Source organism: Syngnathus floridae, chromosome 5 (assembly GCF_059516105.1).
Source record: "Syngnathus floridae isolate MCC-2025c chromosome 5, RoL_Sflo_1.0, whole genome shotgun sequence".
Lineage (NCBI taxonomy): Eukaryota > Metazoa > Chordata > Actinopteri > Syngnathiformes > Syngnathidae > Syngnathus > Syngnathus floridae.
Window position 1 is genome coordinate 14,766,119 of NC_142417.1, and position 15,503 is coordinate 14,781,621.

Consider the following 15,503-nt stretch of genomic DNA (forward strand, 5'->3'; position numbering starts at 1 on the left):
TGCTGTGTATGAATAAAATAAGAAAGAAAAGAAAAATGTTCAGATGCTTCCTGTCAACTTTTCAATGTGCCCTTAAGCAAGGCAGTCAACCCATCACTTAGTTTATTGAGCCAAGCCACTCATTTTACAATACCAAGAAAAAATGTCACAAGAATTATAAATACAGAAATAAGGATGATTGCTGTCTTAATTTACTAACAAATTTACATACTCCATGTAAAATCTGGGCCTGTTTGATTCAAAGCTGATACTTGCATTTTCTATCTAAAGGAAGAAACATTTAATTGTATCTGTAATTATTAAATAATACTCTTCATACAAATATGGTTAAATTGGGTAATTGGTGCATGTGTGAATATTTTCGGTGACGTCACAGATTATAGAATCATCTCTTGAGTCCCGTGCTTGAATGATTCTCGTCCATATGATAAATTAAATTGAAAAAGCATTTCCGTAGTTTTTTTTTTTTTTTTTTTTGACGGAAGATTACCGTCCCACGCTAATGCAAACTCCCGTACCCGGGTATCTAGGAACATTCGTTATGTTGCATACGTTCCCGCACGGAAAACTGTATCAATTGTACAGATCACCTCATAGAAAACGGAAGATAGGCAGAAGACAATATGGCAGAGGTGGGTGAGGCAATGTCGTCAAACGCATACTTTTACGTTCGTTGGTCTGATATTTTTCGTAACAAGGAAAGAAACAACCGCCGGGATATTATCATTAAACCGATTGGCTGTATTTAGAAACCGACCAATTTTGCCGATATATTTTATCGGTGTAGAATTTTTCAATGTAGAGAAAAAGACGTGTTTTATTTCAACCATATTAGCAGTTCAAGTGTTTTCTTTTCTTGTAAACAGTGGATCTGAGTTGGCCGAACGGGGCATCAGATGACCATTTTGTCTTTGTTTTGTCATCAACTATATAAAATATATTGTATTTAAACGGCCCGAGCAGTTGTGTTATCGTTTGCGAGTTGCTGCATTTTGATGCCATCGGCGAGAATGGTGACGGCAACCTTACTACAACAGATGTGCAGACATTTTAATAGTCTTATTAGCTACCAAAGAACAATCTCAACAATTTTGCAAAACCGTTTGATTATTGTTGTGACTACAGGTATGTTTCATTTACCTTAAATCACTGTAGCACTGTAATGTTTACACAACAATAACGTTGTAAAAACTGGAGCAATAACGAAAGTAATGTGTAAAAAAAAGTGTTGTTATGAATATTTGATGAAGTGATGCATTTATTATTTGAACTTTCCATCTCATTTTTTCACAGACTCATAGTTTACATCCCATTAGGCAGCAGGCTGCAATTGCTGCTAAAGTCTTCATACAGAGGGATTATACTAATGGCACTGTATGTCAATTTCAAACCAAGTTCCCTTCTGAGCTGGAGACCAGGGTAAGAGGAGCTGCTTTTATGTGTCTGATTGTTTTCTAAACATTATCCTCCTGCGATGCAGGTCTTCTCCAAGTAACTAATTGTCCTCACCACGGCAGCTAAAAAAAACTACACTTGTAATAAGCGTCATTATCACTCGAGGCGGACTAAAAGTAGCAGCAAGTATAACAGAACAGATGAAGTCAATGTTAATTGCTAAAATAATCTAGTTCCAAACACCAGCATAAATACACTTTTCGCAGAAGTCTGGTTGAATTGACGTCCGCCAGCTATGAACAGCAAATTATCAGGTAAATTAATACTTGATCCAAAATGAGGTTACCACCCAGGACACAAATTCAGACATTACATATTACTGATTAGTAGCATAGTGGTCGACTGGCTGGTGACCAGTCCAGGATTTACTCCCAACGTATTGAATCTAAAAATAAAAAACTCTTTGCTGAAAAGGTATGCTTGATGATCAATAAAATATCACATTTTATTCCTTTGGTCAGTGACACAAATATGTTTTGAATTCTGACTTTAAATATGAAAAAGGATGAATCAAGTCTAATTAGGTCAAATTCACTCTGAACAAACACTACAGCGGTTTAAATGTGATTGTAGTAGTATTTTTTAGCATTGTAGGGATTTCTTGTGCTCATCTTTTCTAACTAAAGCCCCTATTCCACTGTTCAACAAATACTTGTGGGGGTTTTAGAAGGGAGTAAGGATTCTTTCAAGGTCGCAAATGTTCGGCATACGTTTACCTGTATTTTTCTTGTCACATTTTAAACATGCTCAAACTTTAGTTGCGACAAGAAAAATGACTGAAACATTTGGTGTATATTTGCGACCTTGAACGAACCCTGTTGATCCCTGACGTGAACACTCATCTTGCTACCTTTGCCAACAGCCGCAATTGTTTGCCCCTCAGAGGGATTGCGGTGCAGTGAAGGTAACAAAAAAGTACCAGTTTGATTTTTGATAGCTGTCAGGTCTTGTATTCATGTCTTGGATGAGGTCAAGCATGAAGAGTGGTTGTGTGTAACAATCTTGGCTGGAAACAGGTCATCGTGACCAAACAGGAGCTATGCAGTATCAAAGAGAGCAAGTGACATCTTGACAGCTAAATTGCAGCACACAAGAAGAGTTATTGACTCAAATCAAATACCGTTGACTTATGGACTTTGTGAAACTTTTCTAAGGTTACTGTTTCATTGTCTTGACATTTGTAATAAGAAGAATATCCTCACTTGTAATCTTGTCGGAATGCTAAATATCAGGTCCAAAATGTGATGGACAGATGCCCTGGCAGAGAATACTTGTTGGAATCAGCGTCTCTGAGTTGGAAAATAAAGGAAGAACAAAGCATGTAGCGAATGCGTCTTAGACCACTGATGTCTGGGGCCTGTTGCCACATTCCTCAGGCACACGGGAGCAGAACTTTGGAAAGTTGTCAGAAAAGCAAGATTCCCTCTGCTGCCTGCTTGTCTGGTCTGAAGGTTCTTTCTTTGCCCAGTAACACAAGAGCGATTTCAAAATCAGTTCTGGACAGCCCTGTGCTGTTAGTCCAATATTGACATCTGCGTCGAGAAGCCCATTTAAATGTCAGCTAGTCATGGCAAGGTTTATAATTGAGCAGCCTACAGACAGAGTAACTGAGATTTAAAGCTATTTATTTTAGTCAATAAGACTGGAACATTCTGGATTTTTACAGTGTGTTTTCACTTAACAGTCTCTTGATAGGTGATGACATTCAAAGAACACATTTTTAGGGCATCTTAGCCTTTCTGTGAAGTTTTAAATCATCCAGTCCAACTAATGAAAGTCATTGTTTCAAAACTGAGTAATGATGTGCGGGATTAGCATCTCTGACAACGCGAAGCTGGAGACAGCGAACCAAAAGTATAAGGTTGCAATCTGTTATTTTATAGGATGTAAATTGTTACTGCTTTCCATATCATTTTCTAGTCTTCATATTTTTGTTATGTGTTCCTCCCCCCCAAATGATGTGTTAAAGATGGACAAACAGCAGTTTGAGGAGACAGTGCGGACTCTAAATAACCTCTATGCTGAGGCAGAGAAACTTGGAAGCCACTCATACATTGAAGGTTGTCTGGCCTGCCTAACAGCTTATACCGTGTTCTTGTGTATGGAGACGCATTATGAAAAGGTGAGTGAAAAAAAAGGTGACATAAAGAGCAACCACTAGCCATTTCTACACTTGACATTTAAGCCAGGTTTGTCACCCACACCCCTGTGTGTCAGGTTCTAAACCCGAAAGGCTTAGGTGGAAACAAATTTACATTTTCAACATTTCACTTTGACCAACTCAATCTACCTTGGTTGATATTATCATCAGACCCCCCCCCCCCCCCCCCCCCAATTATTGAAAAATCAAATGACTTTAGAGTGGTTCTCTTAAGCTTGAGTTCCTTCACACATTTTAAGTTAAATAGCATTTATGTATTATTTTCTTTGCAAAACAACATCTGAATGTTTGAAATTAACACAGTTTTCATACAGATGCAATGTTTGGTTTCAGTCACCCAGCAGAGTGTGTCTGACAGCATTCGAATTTGTACGACACTTCTACATAATTTGAAGTTTTTACAAACCACTGTATAATGTAATTCTAGAATCTGTATTGTTAGAAGTTTTTACAAACCACTGCGTCTTGAGCACAACACATTATGTTACATGTGAAACAACAATAGAACTCATTTTTACATTTACTCTTCAGCTTCAAAGCTTTATTTAACTTTTGAGAGAAACCTGTTGAAATTTCTAATGATCACCTTATCTTTTCTTGAATTCTAATTTCTTAAACATCTTTTTCACATTTTTCCAACTGTGAGCAATGTGCAGTGTTTTAAATTGTCCTCTGTGTTCTCTTTACAGGTTTTAAAAAAGATTGCAAAGTATGTGCAGGAGCAGAATGACAAGGTGTATGCACCCAGAGGTCTCTTGCTCACCGACCCAATCGAAAGAGGCCTCCGAGTCGTATCCTTTTACTTCTTCAGTGTCAATATGAGTTGAGACGAAACACTCCGTTTGTTTTCCTCCTTGGTTGAAATATTTTTCCAGCCGCTTCAAAATAATTGGCTAAGACTGAACTAACAGATACATAGCCCAAAACAAAGGCTGCAGTCATCAACTTAATCTCCTATTCATAACTATTAATAAATCACCAGATTACATGACAAAACAAATATATATTCATGCCAATAAATTGGTAATCATTTAGTATGGATAGCAAAAAATAAATAAATAAGTAAATAAAAGATGCCTTTCGGAAATATGTTTGGCATTGCTCACATTGCAATCACCCAGTTGCAGTTAACTTGAGGACGTTACTGTTTTTTTTTCCTGAATATAAATTATAAAAAGCTTTAGTGTCTGCAATTTACAAGAAACCCAGCACTGTATAGGGGTGTCAAGTAAAAAACACAAATCAAAATTTGTTTGTAGTCCATAGCAGCTGCATAAAATTATTGGCTTTGGCTGCATGTGTTGGGGAATTCAGACTGAGGCAACATTCTAATTAAATGGAACTGAGTGGCAATAGGAGATTAGGGATAACAAAAATATAACTGAAATTGTTCTCAGCTGAGCTTTGTAACTACCCTTGCCGCTGAGTTTATTGGGCCGAGAGTGTTCTGGATTATTTCGCCAACGCCAAGGAGCTTCTATGCTGTGTTTGGCAAAGGCGTCCTATTGGTATTTGACAAGAATGTATCACCTGAACACTTCAACATCAACAAAAGAATTGCCAGATCATCATCTAGCAACATCAGCCCTCAAAAATCAGTCAGTTGTGCAGTTCGTCCTTCCAAAATAGTTGGAGAATAGAAATGAGTCTGTGCAATGTTTTTATAACTGCTCAACTTGAGTGACACGAGCAATTGTGAGATATTTTGTTTCATTAAAGCCAAAAGTCGTTAAAATGCCTTTTCTTGACTAATTTTGTTTGAGATCGAGGTCACTATCTTTGAAGAGAGAAGCCTGACTAGATAGAAATTTCCAAGGTGAGTGTCAAACACTTGGTATTTTTACGAGAACAACTACAAATAACAGTATTGGTCTTAACTCATTGACACAAGGGACCAGATGTTATCCACTTTTTATTTTGGCATTTTCTCATTAAAGTTTGGCAGTATATTCAAATTAAATCTGATATTTTATAATTCTATAGTCATTCACGTGACAGTAACTCAAAACAAATGCAGAAGTAGTATAACATGATGAATTGAGAAAAAAATAGTGCTGTATTAATACAACAACTATGTTCAGCAAACAACAACCAGTTGTGAAGTTATTTTCTAGATCACATTTTTGAAGCTTTTTGCCCAGACACGCACTATTTCCCTACCTTTTTCCTAATAGCTATCAAATCTTTCCCAAATGGATTTATGAAAGAAATCATCTGGCATAGCGGGTTAAGGTAATCCTGGTTCAAAAAGTAATACCTTCAGTGATCAAGCGCACATAACCCAGACGGAGCCTTCAGCCACACACAAACAGGCTTAAGTCTCCTCATCTGCTTGTACTTGGAGTGAACTGTTTCATAATCATGGGGTTCGCTTCCATTAAAGCATTAAAAGGATCATTCTTCCTAGTTTATGACATTCGCATAGCTGCTGCTCAGTGGCTTGTCACTTCATTGAGGACTGTAAATGTATATGCAAATTAAGCTCACTGAGAGCACCGGTCGGGAGTGTGAGCCAAGCCAAGGAGCTAAAATGTTGAAATGTCATTTCAACACACAAGAATTCGTTCTGTATTTATGTCTCAGCCGTGACCGAATAATTATCGTGTGTTAGTCAAAATTGCTCTTTTCCTTTTTGTCAGCAGTATATCTTATAAAGAATATCATAATTTTTGTCTTTTTGTGAAATTGGACATAAGAGCACTTACAAAGTATACCATGATTTTTGTCTTGTGAAATTGGACATTAGAGCACTTAGCCTTTCATAGGTGTGGAGAATATACCGTATTTTTCGGACTAAAAGTTGCTCTGGCGTACAAGTCTCATCAGCCATAAAATGCACAATAAAGGGGAAAAAAACCATATAAGTCGCACCGGAGTTTAAGTCGCATTTTGGGGGAAATTCATTTGACAAAATCCAACACCAAGTACAGACATGAACCAGCAAAAACAGGCTAAACGATATGGTATGCTAACGTGACATAAACACAAACGAGGAGCTGAGAACGGGCCTGATGTAACATTAACAGTTATTCAAATAACTATAACATAAATAATACGTTTATCAAACCATCTGTGTCACTCCAAATCATTGAATCCATCGATCGAATTCTTCGTCCTTTCTGTAAACAACGCCACGTGTGTGCCGCGCCGCTGACGTCGGACTCGTCGTCAGTTACAGTTCATTTTATTCCACAGACCCATATAACGATGTATATATACTATATAACAAATAACTATAATGTAAACAACAGTTATATCAAACTCTCTGTATCACTCCAAATCATTAAATCCATCGATAAAATTCTTCATCCTTTATGTAAACAACGGCGTGTGTGCGGCGCGTGTGCGGCGCGTGTGCAGCGCGCCGCTGACGTTGGACTCGCCGTCAGTTGCAGTTCAAATTATTCCACAGGCCCATTTAACAATATATAAACTATATATCAAATGACAATCTTATAAACAACAATTCGGCTCGGTGGGGCACTGGGTAGCTCGTCCGCCTCACAGTTAGGAGGGTGCGGGTTCAATTCCACCTCCGGCCCTCCCTGTGTGGAGTTTGCATGTTCTCCCCGGGCCCGCGTGGGTTTTCTCCGGGCACTCCGGTTCCCTCCCACATCCCAAAAACATGCTTGGTAGGCTGATTGAGCACTCCAAATTTTCCCTAGGTGTGAGTGTGAGTGCGGATGGTTGTTTGTCTCTGTGTGCCCTGCGATTGGCTGGCAACCGGTTCAGGGTGTCCCCCGCCTACTGCCCGTTGACGGCTGGGATGGGCTCCAGCACGCCCGCGACCCCCGTGGGGACTAAGCGGTTCAGAAAATGGATGGATGGATAAACAACAATTTTATCGAACCATCCGTGTCACTCCAAATCATTAAATCCATCGGAATCTTCGTCTTGTCACTTAAAAAAACAAAAAAACATCTGTTGACTACGTGCGCCGCTGACGTCAGACTAGATATTCCAAATAAATGTACCGTATTTTCCGGACTATAAGTCGCTCCAGAGTATAAGTCGCACCAGCCATAAAATGCCCCAAAAAGTGAAAAAAAACATATAAGTCGCTCCGGAGTATAAGTCGCATTTTGGGGGCAATTTATTCGACAAAATCCCACACCAAAAACAGTCATGCACGAGCAACAACAGGCTAAACGATAGCAACAACAGGCTAAACGATAGGTATGCTAACGTGACAAACACAAACAAAGAGCTGAGAACGGGCCTGACGTAACATATAGAGTGATTAAGGACAACTATTACATGAATAACATGTTTATAAAACCATCAGTGTCACTCCAATTCATTAAATAGCAACAACAGGCTAAACGATAGGTATGCTAACGTGACAAACTCAAACAAAGAGCTGAGAACGGGCCTGACGTAACATATAGAGTGATTAAGGACAACTATTACATGAATAACATGTTTATAAAACCATCGGTGTCACTCCAATTCATTAAATCCATCGATCGTTCTTTGTCAACAATGGGTGCGCACGGCTGAGGGCGCTTGCACTTCAAAATATTCCACACTCTTTATTAAACAAAACAAACTTCCAAGCGTGTGGCGGCGTGGACTTCCAGACAGATCGGGCGTGCGTAATGGCCATGTCCGAGCCCCGCGCACCGTTCGCGGACAGCCACTCGGCCGAGCGCCGGCCCCCGACTCAGTAGAGTAGGACCGGGCGTGCGTAAAAGCCATCATAGTTTTTCAAACCTTCTATGTCACTCCAAATCCTTAATTCCTTCAAACTCTTTGTCCTCCGTGTCACTTAGAAATGATCACCGCTAATGATGCCGGTAGTCCTTATGTGGGCACGTTTGTATGTAAACAACCGCCGCGCCGCGCTACTGACGTCACTTGAAATAGTAATCCATTGGTACGTCACGGTTCTCCAAACTTTCTTTCTGCTGCTCGATTACTGTTTTCAGCTGCATATTTTACAACTTGAAGTTTGTAACCTGCAAAATATGAATTTCTTTTTGGTGCCATTTTTCTTAAGCCCACCCAGTTGATGAGTCACGGCCAACGGTGAAATTTAGAGCGCCCTCATCCAGTTTCGTCTGAAAATATAATTTTTTTTGGTTGTTTTATCAAAGTCAAAGTCTGCTTTATCGTAGATTTTTTTTTTTTTTTTTTTTTTAATATACTAAGACACACAAAGAGATTGAAATTACGTTCCCACTATCCCTCGGTGAGATAGTACACATATGCATACAAGCAACACAAAAAAACCCAAGAAGGCACAAACAATGAAGAAATAAGAGTGTTGAATAAATGATAAATAAACAAATAATAATAAATAATAATAATAAATATAAGAGGAGCAAAAATGGAGCAAGTGTACATACAGCAGACAGTGGACTTGGATATGGTGCTTTAAAGTGTTAATTACTATATTTGATGTTTTCTCTGTTTTTTATGTTTTGAATATGTTCAAGATAAAGATATAAAAGCATGTGAAGTGATCAACTATACTAAAAATAACATGGGAAGTGGTCAACTATACTTGTAAGTGATGTCTTAATGATCAAGTAAAAATTTGTGAAAAAAAACATATATAAGTTGCTCCTGAGTATAAGTCGCCCCCCCACCCAAACTATGAAAAAAACCCGCGACTTATAGTCCGGAAATTACGGTAATATAAACAACAATTTTAACGAACCGTCCGTGTCACTCCAAATCATTAAATCCATCGGAATCTTCATCCGCTGTGCCACTTAAAAAAAACAAAATAAACAGCTGTTCACTCCGGAACTACGTGCGCCGCTGACGACAGCCTCGTCATCAGCCTCGTCGTCAGTTGCGGCTCCAATTATTCCACAGATCTACGTATATAACTATATTGTAGCGTTACCAAAGTACCAGGCAAGACGTGGGTTTGGTAACCGGCTCTTTATTTTACAAAACAAGTGCTCAACATATGAGTCAACACAGTGCTATAAGCAAGCACTCTGGATTGCCCTTCCCGTCCCGTCCCCCCTGCTGCCTTCACGGCCTTGCTAGACAATTAGAAACTACTGAAGTCTAACAACATAGACGTTGCTACGCTAAATAAACTATATATCAAATAACTATAACATAAATAACAAGTTTAAAGAACCATCTGTGTCACTCCAAATCATAAAATCTCCTGACTCCGGAAGTCAGTGAATGGAACTCAATGTCAGTGAGGCTGCAATTATACCACAGCCATAGTGCGCCCTCATGCGGTTTAAAGTGAAAATAACATGTGAAGTGATCAACTATACTCGTAAGTCAGTAATGTGTTAATGATCAAGTAAAAATTTGTGAATAATTACACATATAAGTCGCTCCTGAGTACAAGTCCCCCCCCCACCCAAACTATGAAGAAAACGTGATTTATAGTCCGAAAAAAACGGTACTTACCCCCCCCCCCCCCCATTGCAATCAGAAGAAAATAGGCCCCAAACCGGTGATGTTATTTCGTTTGTGGTTTACCTCATGAAAGCTCAAGAAGAGCAAGTGACTTGGCAAGTCAACACGAACTCAATCATTCTACAATGGTGTTCCAAATATGAGGGTAGCTTGGCTGAGAAATCATAATCCGCCACTGAACGTGCTCATTCCGTCTTGCGCCTTCCCATCACTGACACTTGTGATTTGTTTTACATGTGAATTCATTGGAGACAACAAAGTAAAATTGTCAACCGCAGACAGCTTTTCAATATCTGCTGATTTGTGTCTCTGGCATCATGTGCTTTGCTTCAAGAGTGCATCGTCTGTTGTAAATAGTTTGCATCGTTGCCACAGCAATTTTGCTCACTCCACCATTTGTCCCGAGTGGACCCCGCTGTTTGTGGGGAATAGGAATGGCCTAGAATAGCAAAAATCTGTAAATAATTGAAGCTTGTTATAAGTGCTATGAATTTCAGGGGCTCTGTGAAAAATGGGGGATGTGTCCCGCTTATTTTGATAATAATTTTAATCATAATTATTCAAAACGATTGTTTATTTTTGATACATAACAAGAAATCTTTTTAATATGTAGACAAATTTCTTTGAAACATTAATTTTATGTAAGTTGCTTATGGACCAAACAAATTTAAATGTACATTTTTTTAAAGCAATGCAAATGTTGACTGGATATATGCATAAAAAAATTTACGGTTATGCCAATTTTGTAATGGTAGAGTGTAATCAAAATTGCAGTTGAATTTCGATGAATCGCGCAGCCCGAGATAGTCTGTACAGGCAAACACCTTCATTTACAACCTTTATTCGTTTTTCATACAAGGTAAGTAGGGCTTGACCAACCTTTTTATACAATGTTATGTGCACTTGACTGTTGACTAAAGAAAGAACAACTGAGGTAAAGGAGGAAAAGCCACACGTGTCTGCTATTTTGATCCTGAGTCGCCCTCACATGGTTGCAACACACTCAGACATACCCACTCATCCGTAACCAGCACGAAAGGAGCATTTACTGCGTGTTCTTCGACCTGTTTTACCAAATGCGGGGGTTGGTTGGGCATAAGCGTATTATTCTACTACAAAATTGTGGCCAGTGTAAATGCTGATTGGTGAGTAACTCTCAGCAAACACTAGTCAGACTGACTGGTGGGTAAACAACAAATAAAGTAAATGTAAATGCTAGCGTGAACTCATTTTGTCACCTTGTGTTTGTAGGAGCTGCTTTCTGAAGAGAGCTTCTGTGTCAATCCCCCCAAACTACACACAAGGACCCGGCACACCTGTACTCTCCTGCGTCTCAACAATCTGCTTTCTTAACCACATGCTGCCCTAAAATGACAGTATTCAACATATTGTTTGCTGTTTAGCAGTCAACGCCACTCAAAAGCATCGCTTGAAAACTCTGTGACAATACAAGATTCCCCAATTAGCACTAAATCTCTTCAGCCAATGACAAATAAGCTTTTATTTGGTTTAGACCAGAATTACAAATCCTATTTGAACAATGACGCCAAAACCAGCAGACGTGACTTATTTATTTTTTCTATGATGCTGAAAGTCTGCTATCCATTTTGTTTTGCTGAGCATTTTTATGGTTACTTTTTTTGTAATCTCTCCAAGGATAACTGACATGCTGATTGTTGTCAGACTCAGACATTCCAATCGCACTGCCATGGTTGTTTGTAATCGGAATATTTTCTTTTTAAATGCCTTGTTTCATAAGTTGTAGTTCTGTGAACGCACATTGCTTCTGGTCTGTTCATAATGTGCATGAAATATTATTAAGGCTTTTATCATTTGCATACCGTGCCTTACAAAGCGTTTGGTGATGTCTAATAGGCGTCATTCGTTTGGTGTTTATTTCTGTCCTCTGCTATGTAATGTAAAAACTGTTTGATGATTGCCTGTTTTGTTGTTATTTTTGTTACTATTAATGATTAGCTTAGTTGTAGCTCTAAAACAAACCCTAGTTATCATTATTGTCATTATTATAATCCATCTATCTGTTTTCTGTACCGCTTTGTCCCCACGGGGGTCACGGGCGTGCTGGAGCCTATCCCAGCGGTCATCAGGCAGTAGGTGGAGGACACCCTGAACCAGTTGCCAGCTAATCATAGGGCACACAGAGATGAACAACCATCCGTGCTCGCACTCACACCGAGGGGCAATTTGGAGTGCTCAATCGGCCTACCAAGCATGTTTTTGGGATGTGGGAGGAAACCGGAGTACCCGCAGAAAACCCACGCGGGCACGGGAGAACATGCAAACTCAGCACGGCGAGGGTCGGAGGTGGAATCGAACCGACACCCTCCTAACTGCGAGGCGGACATGCTGACCACCCATTAGTATTATCCATCCATCCATCTTCTTCCGCTTATCCGGGGTCGGGTCGCGGGGGCAGCAGCTTTAGGAGGGACTCCCAGACTTCCCTCTCCCCAGCCACTTCATCCAGCTCATCCCGGGGGATCCCAAGGCGTTCCCAGGCCAGCTGAGAGACATAGTCTCTCCAGCGCGTCCTGGGTCGTCCCCGGGGTCTCCTACCGGTGGGACATGCCCGGAACACCTCCCCAGGGAGGCGTCCAGGAGGCATCCTGATAAGATGCCCGAGCCACCTCATCTGGCTCCTCTCAACGTGGAGGAGTAGCGACTCTACTCCGAGTCTCTCCCGGATGGCCGAGCTTCTCACCCTATCTCTAAGGGAGAGCCCGGACATCCTGCGGAGAAAACTCATTTCGGCCGCTTGTATCCGAGATCTCGTTCTTTCGGTCACGACCCATAGCTCGTGACCATAGGTGAGGGTAGGAGCGTAAATCGACCGGTAAATTGAGAGCTTTGCCTTTTGGCTCAGCTCTCTCTTCACCACAACGGACCGGTACAGGGTCCGCATTACTGCCGACGCTGCACCGATCCGCCTGTCGATCTCACGCTCCATCCTCCCCTCACTCGTGAACAAGACTCCAAGATACTTGAACTCCTCCACTTGGGGCAGGATCTCATCCCCGATCCGGAGAGGGCATTCCACCCTTTTCCGATCGAGGACCATGGACTCGGATTTGGAGGTGCTGACCCTCATCCCAACCGCTTCACACTCGGCTGCGAATCGTTCCAGCGAGAGCTGGAGATCACGGCCTGAAGAAGCCAACAGCACCACGTCATCTGCAAAAAGCAGAGACGCGATGCTGAGGTCCCCAAACCGGACCCCCTCAACGCCTCGGCTGCGCCTAGAAATTCTGTCCATAAAAATTATGAACAGAATCGGTGACAAAGGGCAGCCTTGGCGGAGTCCAACCCTCACTGGGAACGAATCCGTCTTACTGCCGGAAATGCGGACCAGACTCTGGCATCGGTGATACAGGGACCGAACCGCCCTTATCAGTTGGCTCGGCACCCCGTACTCCCGAAGCACCCTCCACAGAACCTCCCGAGGGACACGGTCGAACGCCTTCTCTAAGTCCACAAAACACATGTGGACTGGTTGGGCGAACTCCCATGCACCCTCGAGGATCCTGCCGAGGGTGTAGAGCTGGTCCACTGTTCCACGGCCAGGACGAAAGCCACACTGTTCCTCCTGAATCCGAGGTTCGACCTCCCGACGGACCCTCCTCTCCAGCACCCCTGAATAGACCTTACCAGGGAGGCTGAGGAGTGTGATTCCCCATTAGTATTATTATTATTATTTTATTATTATTTGTTTACCAAACAGTACACTAAAAAGCCAAGCTTAAAGATCTCAATTGAGGTTAGATGCTTGACAAATTTATAAGATCACCTTCTAATTTTAGAGCTAACCTGAATTAAATTAGAGAATAATGGATATTACTTTTGTGTTTCTAAACTATTGATGTTACTTTATCTAAAGTGGTATATTTAGTGCTGAAATGTAATCAGTAATACTTTATTGCCCTCCCCAAATAGAAAAGGTCATTATTGTTTATTGCTGAAGATAAGTTATTAACTTGCATTCCTGAACAGAAAAACATCTTTTAAGGGTTGGTAGTTATGCTTGATTGATTTCTGGCTTCTTGGAAAACTCTAGTGAGCTGGCTTAAATATTGGTTGAAAAAAGATGCATTCAGTCTGGAATTCCTCATTCCTTTTCAAAATGGTAAATCGCCTAAAGGGGTGGTCTAATTGATTCGATAGACACTATCTGAATGTACGACTTCATCCATATTTGATATTTTCTGTAATATAATTAAAAAATAGACTTTAGAAATGTATAGTTTTACCTTATTTAGGTGAGGTTTCGTTATGTACCTGACGTTTAAAGGTTATCTTAAAATGAATAAAATGTATACATATTTTACTCTTTTTAATTGTCTTTATGTTGATCATATATCTTTAATAACTGAAATATGCGACAGGTTTCTGATTCTTTTGAGATTGATAAGAGGTAACAACTTGTTTTGGTAGTTACTATATTTAAGAAATACACTATCCCGAAAATCAGAAGATAGTACCGTATGCATATTAATACAGAATGGTTGGTTCAGATTCGGGGCTACTTTGGTGACTGGTGGTCTTGACTGCAGAGGAACAACTGTTGGATTTTTGAATTTCAATTTGGAATTACAAGAATATGCAGAAAGATTGTGTAATTCTCTGACTTCTTAATTTAATTTTATTGTCCTGAGATTGGCTTCAGTGATGGCCATGCTTGAAAACAGCTATGCAATGTTATGACATAAGCACAAGCATGTTGTCCCTTACAGTGAATGGAATTTTATTATGAAGTAAAATCCACCATTTTACAGTATTCAATCCAAAATTACTCTGCTTTACCTTACTTTGTCGGGGAACTCATTGTATAGCAGGCAAATTTTGTTATGCATGTATTTTTGATTCAATGTTGACAGTTGATTGTTGTACTTTAGCTCCTGCTTTCCCCTTTGCGCCCTCCCCTCTCTTTTCCTCTGTTTCTTTTTCCCTTCCCTTCTTAAACCCAACTAGGTAATATTCTCAGAGAACCATGACAAAGCTACAACTGCTGCAGTCTTGAGACCTCATCTGTTTGAATTTGTCACGTGGCTAACTGTGTCTGTGGGTTTCCAAATTTTTGCAGTGACTAAGTGATGTTTATGTTATTACTTGCAGAGATTATTTAAAGTCATTGCTATAAATTGCTAGTCCAGGACTTGTTTTCACATCTAAACTTTATGGTTAGTATTGTTGTAAGGTTACTTCTTAAATAAATGTAAAATAAAAAAACATTTCTGTGCTTCATTTATTGCATCTGCTGTTCACCCCCGGTAACCTGTGGATTATCTCGATTTGTAGGTTGTGCTTCACTTTACAGCTTGATAACGACCCTACTATATTATGACACAAGAAATATTCGTCAATGGCCAATATTTTTTGCCTTACACGGAAAAAGAAGTGATGTTGACTCTCTGCGGCAGGGGTGTCAAACATTTTTTGACTGAAAATGATGATGGTAAGCGTGAATGGTTCTTTG

The 15,503-nt window shown here is 40.2% G+C and overlaps 1 protein-coding gene across 1 annotated transcript; it reads left to right on the forward strand.

Moving 5' to 3' along the window:
• The first annotated feature begins 504 nt into the window (after positions 1 to 504).
• On the forward strand, positions 505 to 15,258 carry LOC148398362 (golgin subfamily A member 7-like). The gene is made up of 6 exons (XM_088376420.1): positions 505 to 632; positions 1,294 to 1,419; positions 3,425 to 3,577; positions 4,306 to 4,407; positions 5,380 to 5,432; positions 11,264 to 15,258. Exons 1-5 carry the CDS (start codon positions 624 to 626, stop codon positions 5,419 to 5,421), a joined length of 432 nt encoding a protein of 143 aa, XP_088232546.1. The 5' UTR covers positions 505 to 623; the 3' UTR covers positions 5,422 to 5,432; positions 11,264 to 15,258.
• The last annotated feature ends 245 nt before the right edge of the window (positions 15,259 to 15,503 follow it).

Excerpts from the sequence above, each read along its gene's own strand:
- LOC148398362 (XM_088376420.1), top strand. Across the intron at positions 1,420-3,424 it reads CTTCTGAGCTGGAGACCAGG|ATGGACAAACAGCAGTTTGA; the intron begins GTAAGAGGAGCT and ends GATGTGTTAAAG. Across the intron at positions 3,578-4,305 it reads TGGAGACGCATTATGAAAAG|GTTTTAAAAAAGATTGCAAA; the intron begins GTGAGTGAAAAA and ends TTCTCTTTACAG.